This window comes from Mandrillus leucophaeus, unplaced genomic scaffold (assembly GCF_000951045.1).
Source record: "Mandrillus leucophaeus isolate KB7577 unplaced genomic scaffold, Mleu.le_1.0 Scaffold690, whole genome shotgun sequence".
Lineage (NCBI taxonomy): Eukaryota > Metazoa > Chordata > Mammalia > Primates > Cercopithecidae > Mandrillus > Mandrillus leucophaeus.
The window spans coordinates 745,097-766,278 of NW_012107475.1; the positions used below are offsets into that span (position 1 = coordinate 745,097).

Sequence of the window (21,182 nt, forward strand, 5' to 3'; positions counted from 1 at the left end):
TTTTTTTTTTTTTTTTTTGAGACGGAGTCTCGCTCTGTTGCCCAGGCTGGAGTGCAGTGACTGGATCTCGGCTCACTCATAAGCTCTGCCTCCTGGGTTCACGCCATTCTCCTGCCTCATTCTCCCAAGTAGCTGGGACTACAGGCGCCCGCCACCACGCCCAGCTAATTTTTTTGTATTTTTAGTACAGACGGGGTTGCAGCGTGTTAGCCAGGATGGTCTCGATCTCCTGACCTCGTGATCCGCCCGTGTTGGCCTTCCAAAGTGCTGGGATTACAAGCGTGAGCCACCCACCCAGCCTAATCTACCCATTTTTTTTCTCAAAATGATTAGAAGCTTTCTGAAGCTTCTTGTGCAGTACTATCTATTTAAAGAGAATGTTTTCTTGGTCTAATTATAAGCATTTAAAAATCTGAAAAGATTCTACAAAAATACACAAAAGACTTTATCTACCATTTGCTATATCAAAACATTTCATACAAGTATTGCATTAAGGGTTTGATCAAGTACTTCTATCGTTAAGCTCAGCAATACCCGGACTATTTTCATTGCTAAATGTATTTAAACTCCGTAATTCTAAAACTCATTTGTTTAAATGACACTGACATTCTTTAATACATCACCAACACAATGAGTCTGTGCTTAGTGCATCTATATGTAAACACTCTGTTCCATGGCAATTCTACCTCCTGGCATCATAAAATATTCCTGTGCTTTTTCATCTACTACAAATGAGAATCATTTGTTAATGAAAATATAGAACCAGCTTACAGTCATAATACCTTTCACTTAAAATAATTTTCAATGAAAAATACCCACATCGCTATAGCTTCTTTTTCTTCCCTTATTCTTTCCTATTCTCAGACTCTATTGTGTGTATCCATAAATATACACACACATCTTTTTTTTTTTTTTTTTTTTTGATGACATCTCACTCTGTCACCCATGCTGGAGTACAGCAGCATGAATCATGGCTCACCACAGCCTCAAACTCCTGGGCTCCGATGATCCCCCTGCCTTAGCCTCCTAAGTAGTTGGGACTACAGGTGAGTGCCACTATGCCCTAACTGATTTTTTTTTATTTTTTGTAGATATGGGGTCTTACTTTGTTGTTGCCCAGGCTGTTCTCAAATTCCTGGCCTCAAGTGATCCTCCTGCCTCAGCCTCCTCTTGTTGGGATCACTGGTGTGAGCTACTGCACTTGGCTCATACATATCTTAAGATTATCTGCCAATATACTTTAAAAAATAGATTGAAGATAAAACGCATTTTCAGAATATCTGCGAATTATAGGAAAAATATAATACTAGCTATGTGAAATGTAATATGCTTTTAGCTTATCAGAAGTTGTTACAGAGATTAAGAGGTCAAATCACTGTTCTGAAGTTTAGGCTAAACAACAATCCCACCAAGAAGCTTGTAAAGATTTGTTTTTGCAAATATAGGAAGGTTGTCTAAATGAAGAAAGGTATACCCATACAATTCATATACTTCTTCCTGTTATTTATGCAGTTGATTAAAGTTATTTTTTTTTGGCTAGCACATATGACAATTGATAAAGCCTATTAGAGCATTGTGATATTAATTGGAGTCTACATAGTATCTCACATGCAAAAGAGAAGAAAGACTGGAAACTCGGTAGATCAAAAAGACTTGTCTGCTCATTCCTATGGAGTAGTCATTCTTTTATTCCTTTTCTTTCTTAATAAACTTGCTTTCACTAAAAGAAAAAAAAATACTTGGGTGTTAAGGAAAATAATATAAAATGAAAGCTCCCGTATTAAAGTTAGAGCCAAGACTATATAAAACAATGGAAACGTATCCACCGGAACGTAGCTCCTTAAAGGTCTTCCTTTCAGGCACACTGAATCACCCATAATACTTTCAAAGCAGCTGTGCTGGCTACTTCCACTAGGGCAATGGAGTATGAATTCAATCTATACTAACATTTACCTTGGAAGACAGATCTTTACATTCTTCCTCAATAGTAAAGAGGAGATATCTGCTATCTTTTGGGGGAATTGGTAGTTCCTTATCTTGAGGCAAGGTACCTCTAAGATTGCCTATTACTTCTAGAAGCTTGAAGTTTTCAAGAAGAACCAGTAGATGGACAAAGCTTGCTATCCAGGTGGCACCATCAGTGGTGGTGGTGTTGGTGGTTAGACAGTGAAAGAAGCCAAAAAGCTAACCTAAGGAGGCAAACCTTAAAATGACAGAGGAACATAAAATGTGTGTGTGTGTGTGTGTTTGTGTGTGTGTGTGTGTGTATGTGTGTATGTGTGTATGTATATGTGTTTATTGTAGTACACCTACGCAGAAATTATTCTAGTGTGCATTTGCCTTTTATTATAGGGTTATCTCATAATTATGATGTTATTCTTCCTTCTCCCTATGGATCAACAATCTGATCTTTCTCTCATTATTTTCAATTATTGTAGCTTTATGGGAGAATGTGAGGAAACAAATGGTTAATTCATTAGTTTATATAGCATAATATAAAAACTTGAGAAGACGCATAAGCAGTTGATACAAAAAAGGCAAACACTACCAACTGGGCACTGTAGAGTGATATAATAAAGCAGTTACAAATATTCAATCATATTAACAAGTCCCTCTAAGAAACTGGTTAAAGTAATTATAGGCAGACTGTTGAAAAGGGAACCAGAGTAATTAAAAGGAGGTGATTTAAGTATACATTGAAAAACAGGGATTAAAAATATTATTCATGGTCTAATGGGAATTCTTGGTTAAAAAATGTAGAAATTTCTGTGAAGTTCTCAAATTTTAAAATAAATTCTCACTAGATCGTGTGTACAATTTTAAAGTCCATCAATATAGGACAAAGGGAACACAGTGAAATACATTTTTATGGTATATCCAACCTGTGTTGTAGACTGTTTGCCTTCTGATGTGATTTTGGGAAAGTTACTTAGTCTTCATCTTAAATAATGAGAACACTGTACTGCTTCACTAGACTATTGTAGAAAATGGGTCAATTACATGCAAAACAAGTACAACAAACAGGGCCTGATACAAAGAAAGCCCTCAATAAATGTTCATCATTACCACCACTGTCATGATGTTTGCCTTATGGCCCATCATTAAATAGTTATTATTTTTTTCTTTTTTGGTAGGAGGTACAGGGATGGTGTACAGTTCTCCAGATATTCTGGTATAATTTGGTATTTAACATACATTAATTCCAATTTAAATTTGCAAGCATAGGTTTCTAGAAATCTTTCTAATCAGTGTACACTGTCACAGTTCTCTATGTGCATGTATATGTGTGATGTGTTTTCCTTTCACAAATTAACATCATTTTTCTTGTAGTCTTTAAGGATATTGCTGCTCATTTGCTGCGGAGCCAGAGGAGGAGGGGAGAGCCTTGGAAGACACCAACATGAACAAGTTGAAATCATCACAGAAAGATAAAGTTCGTCAGTTTATGATCTTCACACAATTTAGTGAAAAGAACCTCAGTAAGTTGTCTATCTCAAAATGACTGGAAGTTTGATGTTGTAACAGATAATTTTTTCCAAAATCCTGAACTTTATATACAAGAGAGTGTAAAAGGATCGCTGGACAGGAAGAAGTTAGAACAACTGTACAATAGATACAAAGATCCTCAACATGAGAATAAAATTGGAATAGATGGTATATAGCAGTTCTGTGATGGCCTGGCACTCAATCCAGCCAGCATTAGTGTGTTGATTATTGCATGGAAGTTCAGAGCAGCAACACAGTGTGAGTTCTCCAAACAGGAGTTCATGGATGGCATGGCAGAAGTAGGATGTGACAGCATAGAAAAACTAAAGGCCCAGATACCCAAGACGGAACAAGAATTGAAAGAACCAGGACGATTTAAGGACTTTTACCAGGTTACTTTTAATTTTGCAAAGAATCCAGGACAAAAAGGAGTAGATCTAGAAATGGCCATTGTCTACTGGAACTTAGTGCTTAATAGAAGATTTAAATTCTTAGACTTATGGAATAAATTTTTGTTGGAACATCATAAACGATCAATACCAAAAGACACTTGGAATCTTCTTTTAGACTTCACTACAGTGATTGCAGATCACGTGTCTAATTATGATAAAGAAGGAGCATGGCCTGTTCTTATTGATGACTTTGTGGAATTTGCATGCCCTCAAATTGCTGGGACAAAAAGTACAAGAGTGTAGCACTAAAGGAACCTTCTAGAATGTACATAGTCTGTACAATAAATACAACAGAAAATTGCACAGTCAATTTCTGCTGGCTGGACTGAACTAAAGATCAATTCTCACAATTCAGACTGAGGGTTGGGACAAAACTTTAAGGATACATCTTGGACCATATTGTATTTCATTCTTCTAATGGTGGTTTGGGCTTGTCTTCTAGTCTGGGATGCTCTAAACACTTATAATTCCAACACTGTGGATTTCATCTTATATCCGTGGACCATCCTACTTTATTCTCACATAAGTCCTAGAAGCTTTATGGTGATTATTTTGAGGTTTCCATTCTCACATAAAGCACAATGCTGTCTTCATTAGAAAACAGGTGGCATAAGAATTAAACATATGAACATCACAAAACAATTTATAAGAACTGCTTAAATATATGCTTTGGGCTAGTTGCAAAGACTATGCTAACAGCACTTCCAATAAGGGTGATATATTTAAGTATACTGGATCTAGAATGGTATTTTGGTTTGGGGAGAATTTTTTTTTTTCCTGGCAAATCACATAAGTTGTTGATGTGACTAGAGTATCTGATGAAAAAACAATGTCAGAATAACCAACATGAAAATTTTTTAGGATAACTTGGTGCCTACCTGAAAAATGTATTGTGTTTCAGACTCTTGATTTCAAAAGGTTCACACAACTAGTCTGAGCTTACCTTACCCATGTTTATATATAGTTGTCCTACGGGGAGATTTTATTTAGAAAATGTCTGCATAATGTAAGATTCTACTCCTGTCTACATTATGCACTACATAATTGGACTTCATTATGCTTTTGAAATGCTTATCTGCCTGTCACATAAGTTAAACTATTTAATTTGTTTAGAATGTTTTAGATTGCTACACAACACAATATTCTAAATTTAGGCATGAGGGTTTATTTTTTGTTTTGTTTTTACTCTTTTTTTTGGTCATTGCGCTATGGAACACAAATGAAATTCTCTTAATTTATAAGAAGACAGTAGGAGTTAAATTTTGAAAATGGTTGTGATGAGCCATGAAGTTCAATCTTTATAATATAGGTACTGCTCTTTCAGACAAATAGTCCATTTTTGATGACTTCTTATTTTGTTGAAATTGCTTTAACTGCTAATCACTGTGGTTGCCAAATATTTACTTCAGGAGCAAAGATTTTCAAACAAGCATACACGATGCAAAATACCAATCTGGCTTCTAGTCTGTTTTCTGTTTTTGTTTCATTCAGATTAGCTCAGTTTTCTCATCAAAGCAGAATGCTATCTTTTGTGTGTGTGTGTGTGTGTGTGTGTGTGTGTGTGTGTGTATATGTATATTTTATTACAAGACCCATGAGCTGCTTTTATGCTGAAAATGGTCATTTCTCTGTTCACTTACACTCAAAGAAGGGTTCTTTGCTTTCTAAACATTTCCGTAAGGCAGGCTAGGAATTTAGTACTTCAAATGTTAGATGATTATGGTCTTCTGATAAGAATAGATTCTGCTTGGTATATCCAGGCACTCTCTAAGGTCTAGGGTTGATATTAACAAAGGAATGTACTTCAGAATAGCAGTATATTTTATGCAAATATGGAAATTATTTTAAGAAACAATGACATATTAAAACTGCTTTTCATTTACATGATTTTGAAATAGACTAGAAAGCTTTTCTTATAGACATATTAATATTCCAATCATAACTTTAATTCAAGAATATAGTTTTACCAAAAGAAAAATTTGAAAATTTATATTCAGGCTACTGGAATTGGTTATTAAAAGCAAAAGGAAAAAGAAGAACCTTGCTGCTTTCAGTATTACCTGATTTCATTTTTGTAAATATAAAGAGGAATTTTAATTATAAAAAAATTTTAAAAGATATATATGTCTATATATGTATATGTACTGTTTTGTTTCCTGTCTTGAAGATTTTAAGTTATGGTTATTGTTTTCAGACTGATTAATTCACATATGCTGTGTTTTGAAATAAGATCCCATTAGCTGTTTTTTGTTTATTTTTTTTTCAATATAAAGTGTTTTCTTTAAAAGTCTGATACTGGTTCATGGCCTAGTGCCTTGGATTTCACATATTTTTCTTTTTAAATGCAAAACCTTTTCAACAGAATAGTGTTTGTCATCAGGTTAGTACTAAACATTTATAATTACTGTATAATTATAAACAAAAACACATAGAAGCTTTGAATATAGTTATGGAGCATTAAAGTTAAGGTTGTTCACTATGATGGCATTTTAGAATTAGACAAAACTTTTACTAGGGCTAAAAAAAAGAATATTGCTGCTAAAGTTCTTTAAAATAAATCTTAAAATACCTACAAGTGTTTTGATCTAAAATAAATCTTAAAATACACACAAGTGTTTTGATCTGTTAAAATGTAGGCTGCAGGCTTGATAACATGAGCTGAAGGGCAAATCTAGCCTCTATGACTTCTGAAAAAAACTTTCCCAAATTAACTCAGTAAACTGACAGCACAACTAAACTTGGAAACACACAGCCCTCTGCTTCTCAGATCACTGAGTTCAGGCTCCATAAGCCATGGTTTCTCTTTTGGCATAACACATATGAAAGTTCAATTACTGGGAAGTTTTGAAGTACATACCATATATAGGAAGTAGTGAGAGTGACTGAGATATAAACACATATTCTTACACTATTTGGCTTAGTATTGTATTTAGATGTTTTTCATTTAAATGAAGATTATTTTTTAATTTGTAGACTGGTGGCGCTTCTTAGAAAGGATCAGAGATATCAGAGCAAGAATAAAAGTCCTGGAATCTCCATTTGGTTTCAGCACAAATTGCCTCAACAAATCACCTTTAGCAGAGCTATTTAACTTCTCTAAAAACCAACTGCTTTGTTCTTTGATTAAAAAACAGTGTCAGGGCTAGGTGTGGTAGCTCACGCCTGTAATCCCAGGAGTTTGAGACAAGACTGGGCAACATGGCAAAACTTTATCTCTACAAAAAATACAAAAAAATTAGCCAGGCACGGTGGCTTGCACCTGTAGTCCCAGCTACTCAGGAGGCTGAGGTGGGAGAATCCATTGAGCCCAGAAGTCAAGGGTGCAGTGAGCCAAGATGGTGTCACTGCACTCCAGCCTGGGAGACAGAGCAAGATCCTGTTACCCAGGCAAAAACCAAAAATCAAAAATCAAAACCAACCAACGAAACAAAAAACACACAAAAAAGGCAGAGAGGTACTCAAAACACTAGACATTTATCATTAGTTCTGGTTTTGTCACCAAATTTGAAAATTTAGGCAACTCACTTATATTTTTGATACTTTTTACTTTTAATTTTTCCATAAGAGCTAACATGAAGCTTTTCTTTGGTATATCCAGCACAGAAAGGCTGTCATATCACTTACTACATTTTACAAATACATTTTATAGTTAATATGATCAAGAAGAGGATTTCAAAGGTAAAGGGCAAGGACAGTCAATTCCATAATTATGCAATTTACAAATTAGAATATTCTAAACAGATTTTAAAAATTGAGATATGTATAGTAATTTTAACATTTATTTTTGTTAAGGGGGATAGCAAAGGAAATGCTAGTAACAGTAAAATATTAAAAGGAACCATGACAAAAATATCTCAAACCAAAAAATGACACAAATGCCCTTGATACATAATTTGAAATGGGATAGGAAAAGCAAAGGCAGGCTGTATTGTAGACTCTGACTTCAAGCCAGGAGGAATAATTCTACTACAACTACGTTTTTCTTTTGTGAAAGACTACTAGAACACGAGTAGTCAAGACTACAGAGTTTTCATAACCTGGATGATGGTGCAAATAAAAGGTAGGCTTCTATGAAATAAAGGGAATAGTTAAGTTACTATGATAAAGCAAGGAAATAAAAGAACTACTAAGAATGAAGATACTAAGACCTATTTCCGAGTCCTGAAATTGTTGTTTACTTTATAAACATTAACTAAAGCACCACTCTTCTAAGGTGTTAGCTTTACTCAGACACCAAAGGTTAAGTGACTTGCCTATGGCCTTATACTAAAATGGCAGCAGAGGAGAATTTACAGTCAGAACTGGTGGCAGATTCCCATCCACAGTTCACAAGATCATGCTGATGTCCCATGAGAGCGGTAGTATAATTTTCAATCAGCCAGCAGAGCTGCGAACTGCTTGAACCCGTACTTTCTAAGGCCAATAGTACCCGCGTATCAAATGAAAACAACAGGGTACAGAATTAGAACTGCCAATCAGTCATTCTCTCCAAGTTTCCCACTGGCAACTCTAATATTCTTTCCTCTTAATGGCTTGTTTACTTTCATACAATTTTGTAGAGAAATTCCAAGAGTGAGAGGATTCAGAATATGAGCTTTTATTTTTGAGATGGAGTCTCGCTCTGTCACCCAGGCTAGAGTGCAGCAGCGTGATCTTGGCTCACTGCAACCTCTGCCTCCCGGGTTCAAGCAGTTCTCAGCCTCAGCCTCCCGAGTAGCTGGGATTACAGGCACCCGCCACCACCCCCGGCTGATTTTTGTATTTTTAGTAGAGGTGGGATTTCACCATCTTGGCCAGGCTGGTCTTGAACTCCTGAACTTGTGATCCACCTGCCTTGGCTTCTCAAAGTGCTGGGATTATAGGCATGAGCCATGGCACCCAGCAGAAGCTGGTTTTCATCTCTTTACAATGCAGCTTCCTTCCAGGTGGCTTCCAACAAGCCAAGTCAAACATTTAAGATGGTCAAAACTAATGCTTATAACTTAAAATAGAGGAAAACTGCATACACAAATGTCTAATAACAGATAACTCACTAAATAAATTATGAAATTTTATATGAGGGAATATAGCATAGCCATTAGAAATTATTCTTGAGAACAATGTTTAATGCTATAAATTATTAGGCATTTATAAAATAACATAAGATATTTCTATAAGAAAAAAGTGAATTTGTGTGTGTGTAAATTTACCAAGAAAAAGTCTCCAAAGAAAAAAAAGAACTGTACACAACTGCTGCATTTTAGTTAGTATCTGCTTTTTGCAAGAGAAAGGGTTGGTAATTCTAAAACTACACCACTGAATATTCTAGGATTGAGGAGCTAAATAAATATATCTTTATTAACAATACTGTGATACCTTACAGGTAGAAAGAGGAGTTATTAATAAAAAAGGAGGAAGACTAAGTGAACCCTTTGGTCTTAGATTGAAATATAAAGTATAAGAATGATAAATATAGATGTTTTTACACACACATACACACGTCCATGAGAGGTAAATGGGCACGCAAATAAATATAAATGTCTGTGTATACATACTTACATTTCCTTGTTTTGTACACAGAGAGGGCCTAGAAGCAAAGACTCCCAAGTAGCAGTGGAATGCAGAAAGCACCCAGATTTTCTATTTTTGAGACAGGGTCTTGCTCTGTCACCCAGGCTGGAGCACAGTGGCTTGATCATGGCTCATTGCAGCCTTGACCTCCTGGGTTCAAGCAATTCTCTCACCTTGGCACCCTCTACCGTCCACCACCACACCTAGCTAATTTTTAATTTTATTTTTGTGGAGATGGGGTCTTGGCCTCCCAAAGTGCTGAGATTAAAGGTATGAACTACTACACTCAGTCCAGATTTTAGTTTCTACAACCATCTCTAATAAAAGGAACCAAGGTTCTTATAAAAAAAAAATGGCTGATTCCAAGGCTGGGGTGACAGCACAAGATGCCAGAATGCAAGGTAGTATTCAAGAAACAGTGCGGTGAGTCTATGCTTATATAAATAAATAACTGAATAAAGTAAATAAATGGGGAAGAAGGGAAGTTCTTCCTTATCGTATAATTCCAAGAATCATTAAAATAGAAATTCACAATAGTAATTGTTCTGGGCAAATATCACAAATGGATGCTGCAAATAATGTTAAAAACTATGACAAGAAACAGAATATTTATATAATCTCAAAGTTATTTTCCAAAGTTTATTTATTTATTACAAAAAAAAAAGTAACTAGGGAAGAAGGCTGGCAGACATCACCTCAATTGTATAAAGTCAATATCATTGCCACACACATCTGTCGTAAGCCTCCTGATACGATACACTAAGAGGACAAACCATCACTGCTGCCATATTCTTGACAAAGAATACCACAAACTTAAATGTAATCATAACAGGCAAATCCAAACTGTGGGATAATTCCCTAAAATAACTGCCTGGTACTCTTCACAAGTGCCAAGAAAGACAAGAAGGCTAAGGCGACATGACAACTAAATGCAATCTGGGATCCTGAATTGGATCATGGTACAGAGAGAGAAAGGGCAATTATTGGGATAAAATTCATACTGACAAAATTTGAATAGGTCTGTAGATTTGTTAATAGGACTGGACCAACACTGAGTTAAGATGTTAACTTTTGGGGAGGTTGGGTAACAGGTATAAGAAAATTTCATTGTAGTATTTTGCAAATACTTGTAAGCCTGAAATTATTTCAAAACAAAAGTCTAATTTAAAAAAAATTAAAAATTCATTGAAAAAAAGAAAAGAGCCTCATATTCATGTGAGTGAAGGTATAATTACTATGAATGACTTTAATTTTAGTATGCTGCTTTTCCAAATTATCTACAATGAAGTGTACTATTTTTATAATTAAAGAGAAAATGATTTCTCTTTAGATGCTATTTAGAAGGATCAACCATATTTAAGGAATATAAATATTATCCCAGACACTGTATATAAGATATATATAGATATATATACTATATAAATATATATACTGTATATAAAAATATCTAATAGAGGCTAAAAAGTATCTGGCTGAATCCTTTTCCTTAAAAGTAAATTTAGAAACAGACTCCTTTAAGAAATTTCCTAGATTATTATCTAGTTTTTGAATCATTATTCACTGAGTGCTAAAAAAGAATCAATGAACTGATCACACAATATAGGTTTTAGAAGTAATCTACATACAAAAATTATAACGTACAATCAAAATATCTGTAAATATAAAAACTTAATTTATCTTGCCATTTCTCTTCTACCCTTTCTGACCCCAGAGTTCATTAACAAGTCAGTGTTTGAGAGAGGAAAGGAAGTTATAGGAAACACAAATAAGTATCCAGGGCAACAGCTAAAACTTTAGGACCTTTAACCTTTGTGAAGTGTGACTAATAAGCAGTAGCAAATCACCTTCCTCAATAAGTAAACCATGTGTTAGTTACAAAAGAGTGTAAAAACATGTTATATGTTTATTATAGCCTTACTTCCCTTCCAATTTTTGATAACTTGAGCTTACTCTCTCTTTTTATAGTACTTCTAGTTTCTAAAACAATAAAATTGTTATTTTTGATAATAAAAACACTTGAGGTTAATTTTAAAACATTCAAACATTTAAGAATAGCATAAAGAAGAAATTAAAAATCACCCGAATTCCTGCTACCCAGATACGGCTACTGTTAAACTTTTGGTGGACACCATTCTGGATCTCCTCTCTGGGTATATATTCATATATAGATATGGACATTCTACACAAATGTAGAGTTCATAAATGGAATTGTAATATTTTGTAGTATTCTAATAACCTGAGAGATACTTAGGTTATTTCCAAGCCTTAACTTTGCAAATCATTTCATAATGTATATTCTTGTATACATATTTATATAGACTAACTTACTCTACCTTTAAAGATCTTAAATCTTTTGAAAATTTTAAAAATGGGTTTTTATGAAAAAAAAAGTTTAAAAACACATCCAAAAAAGGTATAAAGTAGAAAATTAAAATCCTTTATAATCACAATCCTTTAGGTATTCTTCCCCCACCAAAACCAGCTCCTCTGACAATCATCTCCCAGTAATGTTAGCTCCATGCTTCTACTTGCTATGGAGAAAAGCCTTGAAATCATCTTTGGTTCCTTGCTTCCTTAAAAACCCTTGTTCAATTCATTAGAAGAGTCTGTTAGTTCTCCTTAGAAAAATATTTAGTATCTGACCAATTTTCATCAACCTCACCCATTACTAACCTGATCAAACCACCATCATTTTATTGTCTAGCACTAGAGCACTTAAGGTATAAAAAGGTCATTAATATGGTTTCAGATTCCACATTGCAACTAACCTTCAAGAAATATCGCTTGTCAGGTTCTAGTGTAGCATTAAAGAAGAATACCCACAATTATCTGAAAAGGCTATAAAAATACTCTTCTCTTTTTAAACTGTTTACCTCTCTAGGCTGGATTTTTTTTCATATACTTCAACTAACACATCCTATTGCAATAGACATTTTATGTTGATTGTAAAAGAAGATATATAAACCTAGTTGATCTCTCATAAGTTGGATATTAAAGATACTTGCAAAATGTAAAAACTGCCATACTTCTCACTAATTTTTTTTTTTATTGTTTTAACCATCTCTTTCGACCTTTTTTACAATAAGCCTTCTGGATATTCCTTGAATATACCAAGTAACTTCCTACATGAAAACTTTCTTAGTGTTTGAATACACACCTGCAGAGACCCTATGGTTTACTCTCTTCTTTCATTTTTAGTTAAATGTTACCTTACCAGTGAGATAGTTCCTGAATACCATATTAAAAAACAGTACAAAACATTACCCTCCATCTTTCTCTTTATTTATTTTACCATTCTTTATTTTTTTAAAGCAGTTATTTAAAAATGCCAGTTATCACCTATTAATTTATATTCTAAATTGTCAGTCTTCCCCAACTTGAGTGAAAGTCCATAATAGAAGGGACTCTTCTGTCTTGTTCATTATTATATGCTCAGGGCCTAGAAAAGTATCTGGCACATAGTTTGCCTTCAATATGTTTTAGTAGAATGGGTGACTAAAACTGTCATCTTATTTCATTTATATTTGTTTTTACTTTGGAAATTCTCGGTATGATCAACCAGTTGTTTCTCAACAATGATACCATAAAGTTGTTAAATGCAAGTACATTTTATCCTAAAACTAGCAAAAAGAGGGCAGGAATGATGGGAGAAAACACACATAGATATTAGAAGTGACTTTCATACCTGACATACTCTGAGAGCTTGGTCCAAGACTGTTTTGGTATCAGTGTCATAATCTGGGCAGGGTAGCATGGCTCGGCTGAGATGTGCCTGTAGTAGGAGATGTGCTTTGGTGTGAGGGCTGTCAAATGAATGAGGATTTAACTCAATGGGAAGACATTTTGCCAGTTCACTATTCATATGATCTTCATTGTGTCTCACGGGTAAATCTGTATACTCTTCTGCATCCTGAAAAAAAAAAAAAAAAAGCCCCACATGGTTGGATCAAAGTATAATTAATGTACTTCTTAGTTCTACTGACATTTAAAACATGGCTCAGAAAAATCATACAATAACTATATCCCTTAGAATTTTGCTTGTTCAATACTATCATAAGCAATGTATTAGTGATGGTGAGTCAGGTACAATCTATGTGAAATTCATGAATGTTCCTTTGTATTTACAGTCAACAAAAATAATAGAGTATTTACTAGTCATCACACACTATGCATGACACTGGAGCCACAGCAGTGAACCAGAAATTGAGAGTTCATCAGGGAAGGTAGATAAAAAAATTCTATAAAGTGTAATAAATGTTATGATACGGTAAAAGTACAGAGTGTTGAATGAAAATTCAGTTTGGGGGACCTTCTTATTTTAGAGGGCAAGGGACAGCTTTCTGAAAAAGTGATGTTTAATTTAAGATCTTCTGAATGAATGGAAGAAATAAGACTGGGCTGGAGAAAGGGGCAAGGACAAGACTGGCAAGATGAGAAAAGGGTAAAGAGCAGAATTAACTTACTATTTATTGTAACCAATTAGATCACACACAGAGTCAGATTGTTCTGGAATGTTTTGATTTTCCATCTTAGATTTTTAGGGTACAGTAGTGAAAAGTAGTCTGCATGATATCAGTCAATAAGTGCCAATTGAACCTACAAGCGAAACTAGAACTGTTGTGTTAAAAAATAGACTGATCTATTTATTAGTGTTTGTTGTGAAACAAAAATCATATTTTCCAAATATGTAGTTATTTGAGATTGTCCATGGATGTTGATATGAATCCTACATCAGACATAGCATTAATTGGATATGTTAATATTCAAACAGGCGCTGGATTTACCCTCCTACTGCAACTGCCCCTTCCTCCAAAAAAAAAAAAAAAAAAAAGACAAAACCTATGAAACAGTGGTCTTCAAGATGCTGAACATAAAGCTATGAAAGACAATGATCCCTGATACATAGAAAACAAACCAGGTGAGCCTTAGCATTGCCTCAGCTTACTGCATGGAGAGTTACCATGCTGTGGTGTAGTGAGAGGAAATCCAGGTACATCTAGAGGACTCCCTGTATTGAGGCGATGAAGACAGCCTTGCCTAAGTAGTGGAGAGTAATTAGCTCTAGGACAAATATTACTCTAGCCTGCCAAGCAAATTAAAAAAGCAACACCTAAAATGATCAAACAGCTTCCAAGTAAATTAACTGCATTCCAGAACAGAGCTCAAGAAGATTTATAGGAATACAAAAAATATAGTACTCAAGAAGGTGAAATTCACAATGTATGGCATCCAATTAAAGATTATCAACTATGCAAAAAAGCAGGAAAAGAGGATCTATAACAAGGAGAATAATCAGTCAATGAAAACTTAGGAGTGACATAGATCTTAGAATTAGCAGACAAAGAAAACAGTTGTTGCAGCTGTATTTTACATATTTAAAAAGTTACTGACAACTACTCAATTCAAATTTCTAGAGATGAAAATTTCTGGAGATGAGATTTTTCATCTCAGACATTTTGTTTTTTATGAATTTTATTAATGGAAGAATACATATTGAAGAAGAAATTCATAAACTTTAAGACATTAATAGAAACTATTAAAAATGAAATACAAACAGAAAAAAGAATTTAAAAAATCAACACAACATCAATGAGTTGTGAGACAACTTCAAGTGGCCCAATGCACAGTGTGGAAGGAAAGGCAGAAAAAAATTTGAAGAAATAGTCACTGGAAAAGTTCTAATTTGATATAAACTATAAATCTATAGATTCAAGAAATTCAACAAATCTCAAAGAAAACTGAAAACTATACAACCATAATTAATCACTACTGAATTGCTCAAAATCAGTAATAAATAGAAAATATGAAAAGCAGCCAGAGGAAACACTATGTTATATACAGTGGAAGGAAGATAAGAAAGCAAGGTGCTCATCAGAAATAATGCCATAAGGCAACAGTGAAGCAACATCTTTAATTTACTGTAAGAATAACAACTGTTGGGCCGGGCGCGGTGGCTCATGTCTGTAATCCCAGCACTTTGGGAGGCTGAGGTCCGCGGATCACAAGGTCGAGACTGAGACCGTCCTGGCCAACACGGTGAAACCCCATCTCTACTAAAATTACAAAAATTAGCTGGGCATGGTCGCGCGCGCCTGTAGTCCCAGCCACTCAGGAGGCCGAGGCAGGAGAATCACTTGAACTTGGGAGGCAGAGGTTGCGGTGAGCCAAGATGGTGCCACTGCACTGCACTCTGGAGAGAGCAAGAGTCCATCAAAAAAAAAAAAAAAAACAAAAAACCCAAAACTGAATAAATAAAAAAAGGAAAAGAAAAACAACTGTCAATCTAGAATGCTAAAATTCAGCGAAAATAAATATTTCAGAAGTGAAGAATTTTCAAACATACAAAAACTGAAATAATTCAGCTGATGCACTTAATGTTAAAGTTATTGTTCAGGCAGAAGACAAATTACACCAGATGAAAATATGGATCTACACAAAGAAATGAAGAGCACTAAAAGCGGTAATTTCATGGATAAATATGTAATAATTTGTTATTACTATTTTAATATCACTGAATACAAAATGATTGTTTAAACAAAAATAATAAATACACATTATGGAGTTTACAATACATGCAAAAGTAAGATATATGACACAATAGCATAATTTCTGGTAGGCGAGAAACAGAGGTATAATATTCTGAGGTTCTCTTATGATACATGACGTCTTATAGTATCATTTGAAGATAAACTGTGATGTTAAAAATGTACACCATAAATCCTAAAGCAATCACTAAAATAGCAAAATGCAAGAGTTACAGTTAGTAACTCATCATAGAGGATAAGAAGTAACTAATCTACTCTCCAAGAACTAAAAACGGAACTAACTACCCCTTGACTGGGCAGCTCCAAAGGAAAAAAAATCATTGTATCAAAAAGGTATCTGTACTTGTATGTTTAGTGTAGTACTATTCACAATAGCAATGTTATGGAATAAACCCAAGTGTCCATCAATGGATAACTGAATAGAGAAAATGTGGTATGCGCCATGGAATACTATGCAGCCATAAGAAGAATGAAATTATGTCTTTTGCAGCAATATGAATGGAGCTGGAGAACATGTAATCCCACATGTTCTCACATATAAGTGGGAGCTAGACAATGGGTATACATGGACACACATACACGCAGAATTAATAGACACTGGGGACTCCAAAAGGAAGAAGAGTGGGAGCGAGATAAGAATTGAAAAATTACTTATTGGGTACAATGCTCACTACTTGGGTGATGGGTACAATAGAAACCTAAACTCCACCACACAATACATCCATGTAACACACCTGCACAGGTACCACCCTGAATCTATAAAAAATGTTTTAAAAATAAATAATTAATCCACATGAAGGTAAAAATAAAGAACAAAAATATAAAGAACATACTTCACACGGAGCATGTGAAGTATGTTTTCATGTCATAATGAAATTAAATTAGAAATCAACAACAATCTCTGGAAAACAAATATGATTATATACTTAAACCTAAGCATATCAACAGTCACATTAAATGTAAATGGTCTAAACAACTCCATTTGAAGTCAGACATTATCTACATAATAAAGCATGACCCAACTAGAGTTGTCCCTTGGTATCCATGGAGGATTGGTTCCAGGACCCCCTGCAGATACTTAAATCCAGATATCCAAGTCTCTTATATAAAATGTGTAATATTTGCATATAACTTACACATATCCTCCTGTATACTTTAAATCATCTCTAGATTACTTATAATACCTAATACAATGTAAATGCTATGTACATAGTTGTTATATTGTATCGTCTGGGGAATAACGACAACAAAGAAAAGTCTATACATGTTCAGTACAAATGCAGCCATTTTTTGGTTTATGAATATTTTCGATCTGCAATTGATTGAATCTATGAATGCAGAACCCATAGACACAGAGGGTCAACTATATATGTTTGCTTACTACCAAACACACACTAATATACATGTATAAATACATGTATGTATGCGTAGATATGTACATATTAATGTATAGAGAGACAAATATGTTAAAAGTAAAGGAATAGAAAAAGATATACTATGCTAACAGTAGTTCAAAGAAAGGCAGAGTGGCTATATTAATTTCAGACAAAGTAGATTTCAGAGCAAAGATTATCATCATGGATAAAGATGGTAACGTCATAACCCTAAAGGAGTCAATCAGAAGGACATAACAATCTGAAACATTTATGTTCTGAATAACAGCTTCAAAATCCATGAAAAAAAAAAGTGTAGAAGTACATGGAGAAATAGAAAAAAAAAAAAAACAGTATTGCTGAAGATATCAATACCTATCTTTCAATAATCACTAAAACAAGTCGAAAAAATCAGCAAGAATATAGAATTGAACAACACAGTAAACTAAGCTGACTTGATTGACATTTATAAAACACACAACCCAACAACAGTAGAATATATTTATTCTCAAGAACACAGAGACTATTTACTGAGATCATATTAGCGGGCCATAAAAACAAATTTTAAGTGATACTTTGACTGCAAGAAAATTAAATGAGAAACCAACGACAGATCTCTGGAAAATCCCAAATATTTAGAAGCTAAGTAGTACACCTCTAACTCATGACTGAAAGAAAAAATAAAACAGGAAATGAGAAAGTATTTTGCACATTCATGAATGAAAATAAAAACATAATGTCTCAGATTTTGTGGGACATCACTGGAACAGTACTTAGGAGGGATTTATAAAACTAAACATCTATATTAGAATTGAAGAAAGGTCTCAAATAAGTGACTTTTGTTTCCACCTTAAAAAACTAGAAAAAGAACAGTAAATTAAGTCCAAATAAGCAAAAGAAAGGAAAGAATGAAAATTAAAGTGAAAATCATTGAAATAGGAAACAAATACAATAGAGAAAACAAATGAGACCAAAAGCTGGTTCTTTAAGATCAACAACACTGATACTCCTCTAGCAAACAGATCAGGGAAAAAGGAGAGAAAACATACATCAGTATCAGGTATAAGAGGGGTGACATAACTGCAGATTTTACAGATATTAAAATAATAATTAAAAAATAATATGAACAGCTTTATGCCTTTACCTATAAAAACTAAGATGAAATAGATAAACTGCTTGAAAGACACAAAACATTAAGAAGAAATAGAAAACTCAAGAAGAAATAACCTGAAAATCCTTACATGTATTAAAGAAATTCAATTTGTAGTAAAAATCTTCTGACACAGAAAACTCCATGCCCTGATAGCTTCCCTGGTGAATTCTATCAAACATTTAAGAAAGAATTAAAACCAATTCTGTAAGAACTTTCCTGGAACATCAAAGAGAGAGAAATATTTCCCAACTAATTTGATGGCACCAGTTCTGTCCGTATGCCCAAACAAGACAATAACATTAAAGGATAAGAAAACCACAAAATATCTCTCATAAATGTAAAAATTCTAAACAAAATTTTAGCAAATTTAACAATATATAAATAGAATAATACATCATGACCAAATGAAGTTTATTCTGGGGATGCAGGATTGGTTACACACTCAAACATCAATAAATATAATTCATCTTATAAATAAACTTTAAAAGAAAAACAACATTATCTCAGTCATACAGAAAAAAAAATCGGACAAAGTTCAACATCCATGCTTAACAGAAACTCTCAGCAAACTAAAGAAGGTTACTTTCTCAACCTCATAAATGGCACTTCTTTTTTTTTTTTCATTTTTTTTTGAGATGGAGTCTTGCTCTGTTGCCCAGGCTGGAGTGCAGTGGCACCATCTCAGCTCATTGCAAGCTTCACTTCCCGGGTTCAAGCAATTCTCTTGCCTCAGCCTCTCAAGTAGCTGGGACTACAGGCACATGCCAGCACACCTGGCTAATTTTTTTATTTTTAGTAGAGACAGGGTTTCACCGTGTTAGCCAGGATGGTCTCGATCTCTTGACCTTGTGATCTATGAGCCTCAGCCTCCCAAAGTGCTGGGATTACAGGCGTGAGCCACAGCGCTGGCCATAAATGGCACTTCTGAGAAATCTATGGCTAACATTTAATAGTGACAGACTGAATGTTTCTCCCCTAAGATTAGGAACAAAACAGGAATTTCTGCTTTCACTACTACTACTAAATCTCTTTAAATAGGGCCTCACTCTGTTGCCCAGGCTGAAGTGTAGTGGCACAATCATAGCTCACCGTAGCCTCAAACTCCTGGGCTCATTATCCTCCCACCTTAGCCTCCAGAGTAGGCATGCACCACCATGCCGGGCTAATTAAAAAAAAGTCTTTTTTGTAGACTTGGGATCTTATTATGCTGCCGAGGTGGCCTCAAACTCCTTGCCTCAAGCAACCTCCTGCCTTAGCCTCCCAAAGCACTGGGATTACATATGCGAACCACCATGTCTGGCCTGCTCTTACTATTTCTATTCAACATTGTACCACAGGTTCCAGCCAGTGCAATCAGGCAAGAATAAGAAATAAAGGCATCTAGACTGGAAAGGAAGAAGTACAACTATCTTTATTTGCAGATGACATGGCCATCAATGTAGAAAGTCCAATGATATCTACAAAATAAGTTTGGCAAGTGTGTAGGATACAAGATTAACATACAAAAATTGATTGTATTTTTCTGTATATTTGCAACCAACAATCAGAAATAAAAAAGGAATTCATGATAACATCATATATATGAAGTACACTTAGAGATGAATCTCATAAAAATATAAAAACCTGGACACTGAAAACAAAACACAACAAAAACACTGCTAAGAAAAAATAAAGAGGATCTAACTAAATGAAGAGTTATATCTTAATTCTCCTAAATTGATCTACAGATTTAATACAATTTCAATTGAAGCTGTAGCAGGCCCTATTTTGTGTGTGTTAGAAATTGACAAGTTGATTCTAAAATTCATATGGAAATGTAAAGGACCTAGAATAGCCAAACGCACTCAGGATAAAAAGACCAACGCTGAAGAGCTAGCACTGCATGATTTTTTTTTTTTTATAGTTTATGTATTTTAATAGCAAACTTACAGGAACAGCACACAAGACAGACAACATTAAAAACATACTTGCACGTAGGACAACTCAGAAAAATACAGTGAATGGACGGAATCTACTGTATGATAAAAATGCAAAAACACCATTGCCGTCAATAAGAAATTTACTTGTTTTAAAAAAATCTGAATCCTGGCATTGTCCAGAAAAATTTAACAAGTTTATTTATAATTATCACAAAGCTGAATTGCTGAAACTTGTTCACTGAAACATTTTGATTTGCATTAATGCTTTATATTTCCACATTTATATTAAAAATTCACACACTTTAAAAATGGAAAAACTGCCAATACCTAATTTCCGTCCCCTATTTTTTCATTCGCAATCATATACTTAGGTACCTTTTGATCCCATGGAAAAAAATATCTAGCATTCAGAACTACCATAACAGGAAGAAGATAATTTTTTTTTGAGAATGAAATATTTCCCATCATGATGGATTCTTAAGCATGTTCTCCACGAGCACTACATGACTTACAAAGCTACACTAAGCAAAAAGTATATATTGGAATTGAACAAGGAGTCCCAAAATAACCCACATATACATGGGCAACTAATTTTTGACCAAGGCTCAAAGGCAAAGCAGGGGAGAACAGTCTTTTCAAGAAGTGGTAGTAGAATAACTGGGTATCCATATGACAAAAAAGAATCAACTTCAATCCGTATTTTA

At 34.3% G+C, this 21,182-nt stretch overlaps 1 protein-coding gene across 1 annotated transcript in view; it reads right to left on the reverse strand.

The window, feature by feature from the left end:
• ASCC3 (activating signal cointegrator 1 complex subunit 3) overlaps window positions 1-21,182 on the reverse strand; it is a 404,060-nt gene that overhangs the window by 19,841 nt on the left and 363,037 nt on the right. Inside the window, exon 37 of the mRNA XM_012002619.1 lies at window positions 13,174-13,398. Within this exon, the coding sequence (XP_011858009.1) occupies window positions 13,174-13,398 (225 nt within the window). The remainder of the gene's footprint in view (window positions 1-13,173; window positions 13,399-21,182) is intronic.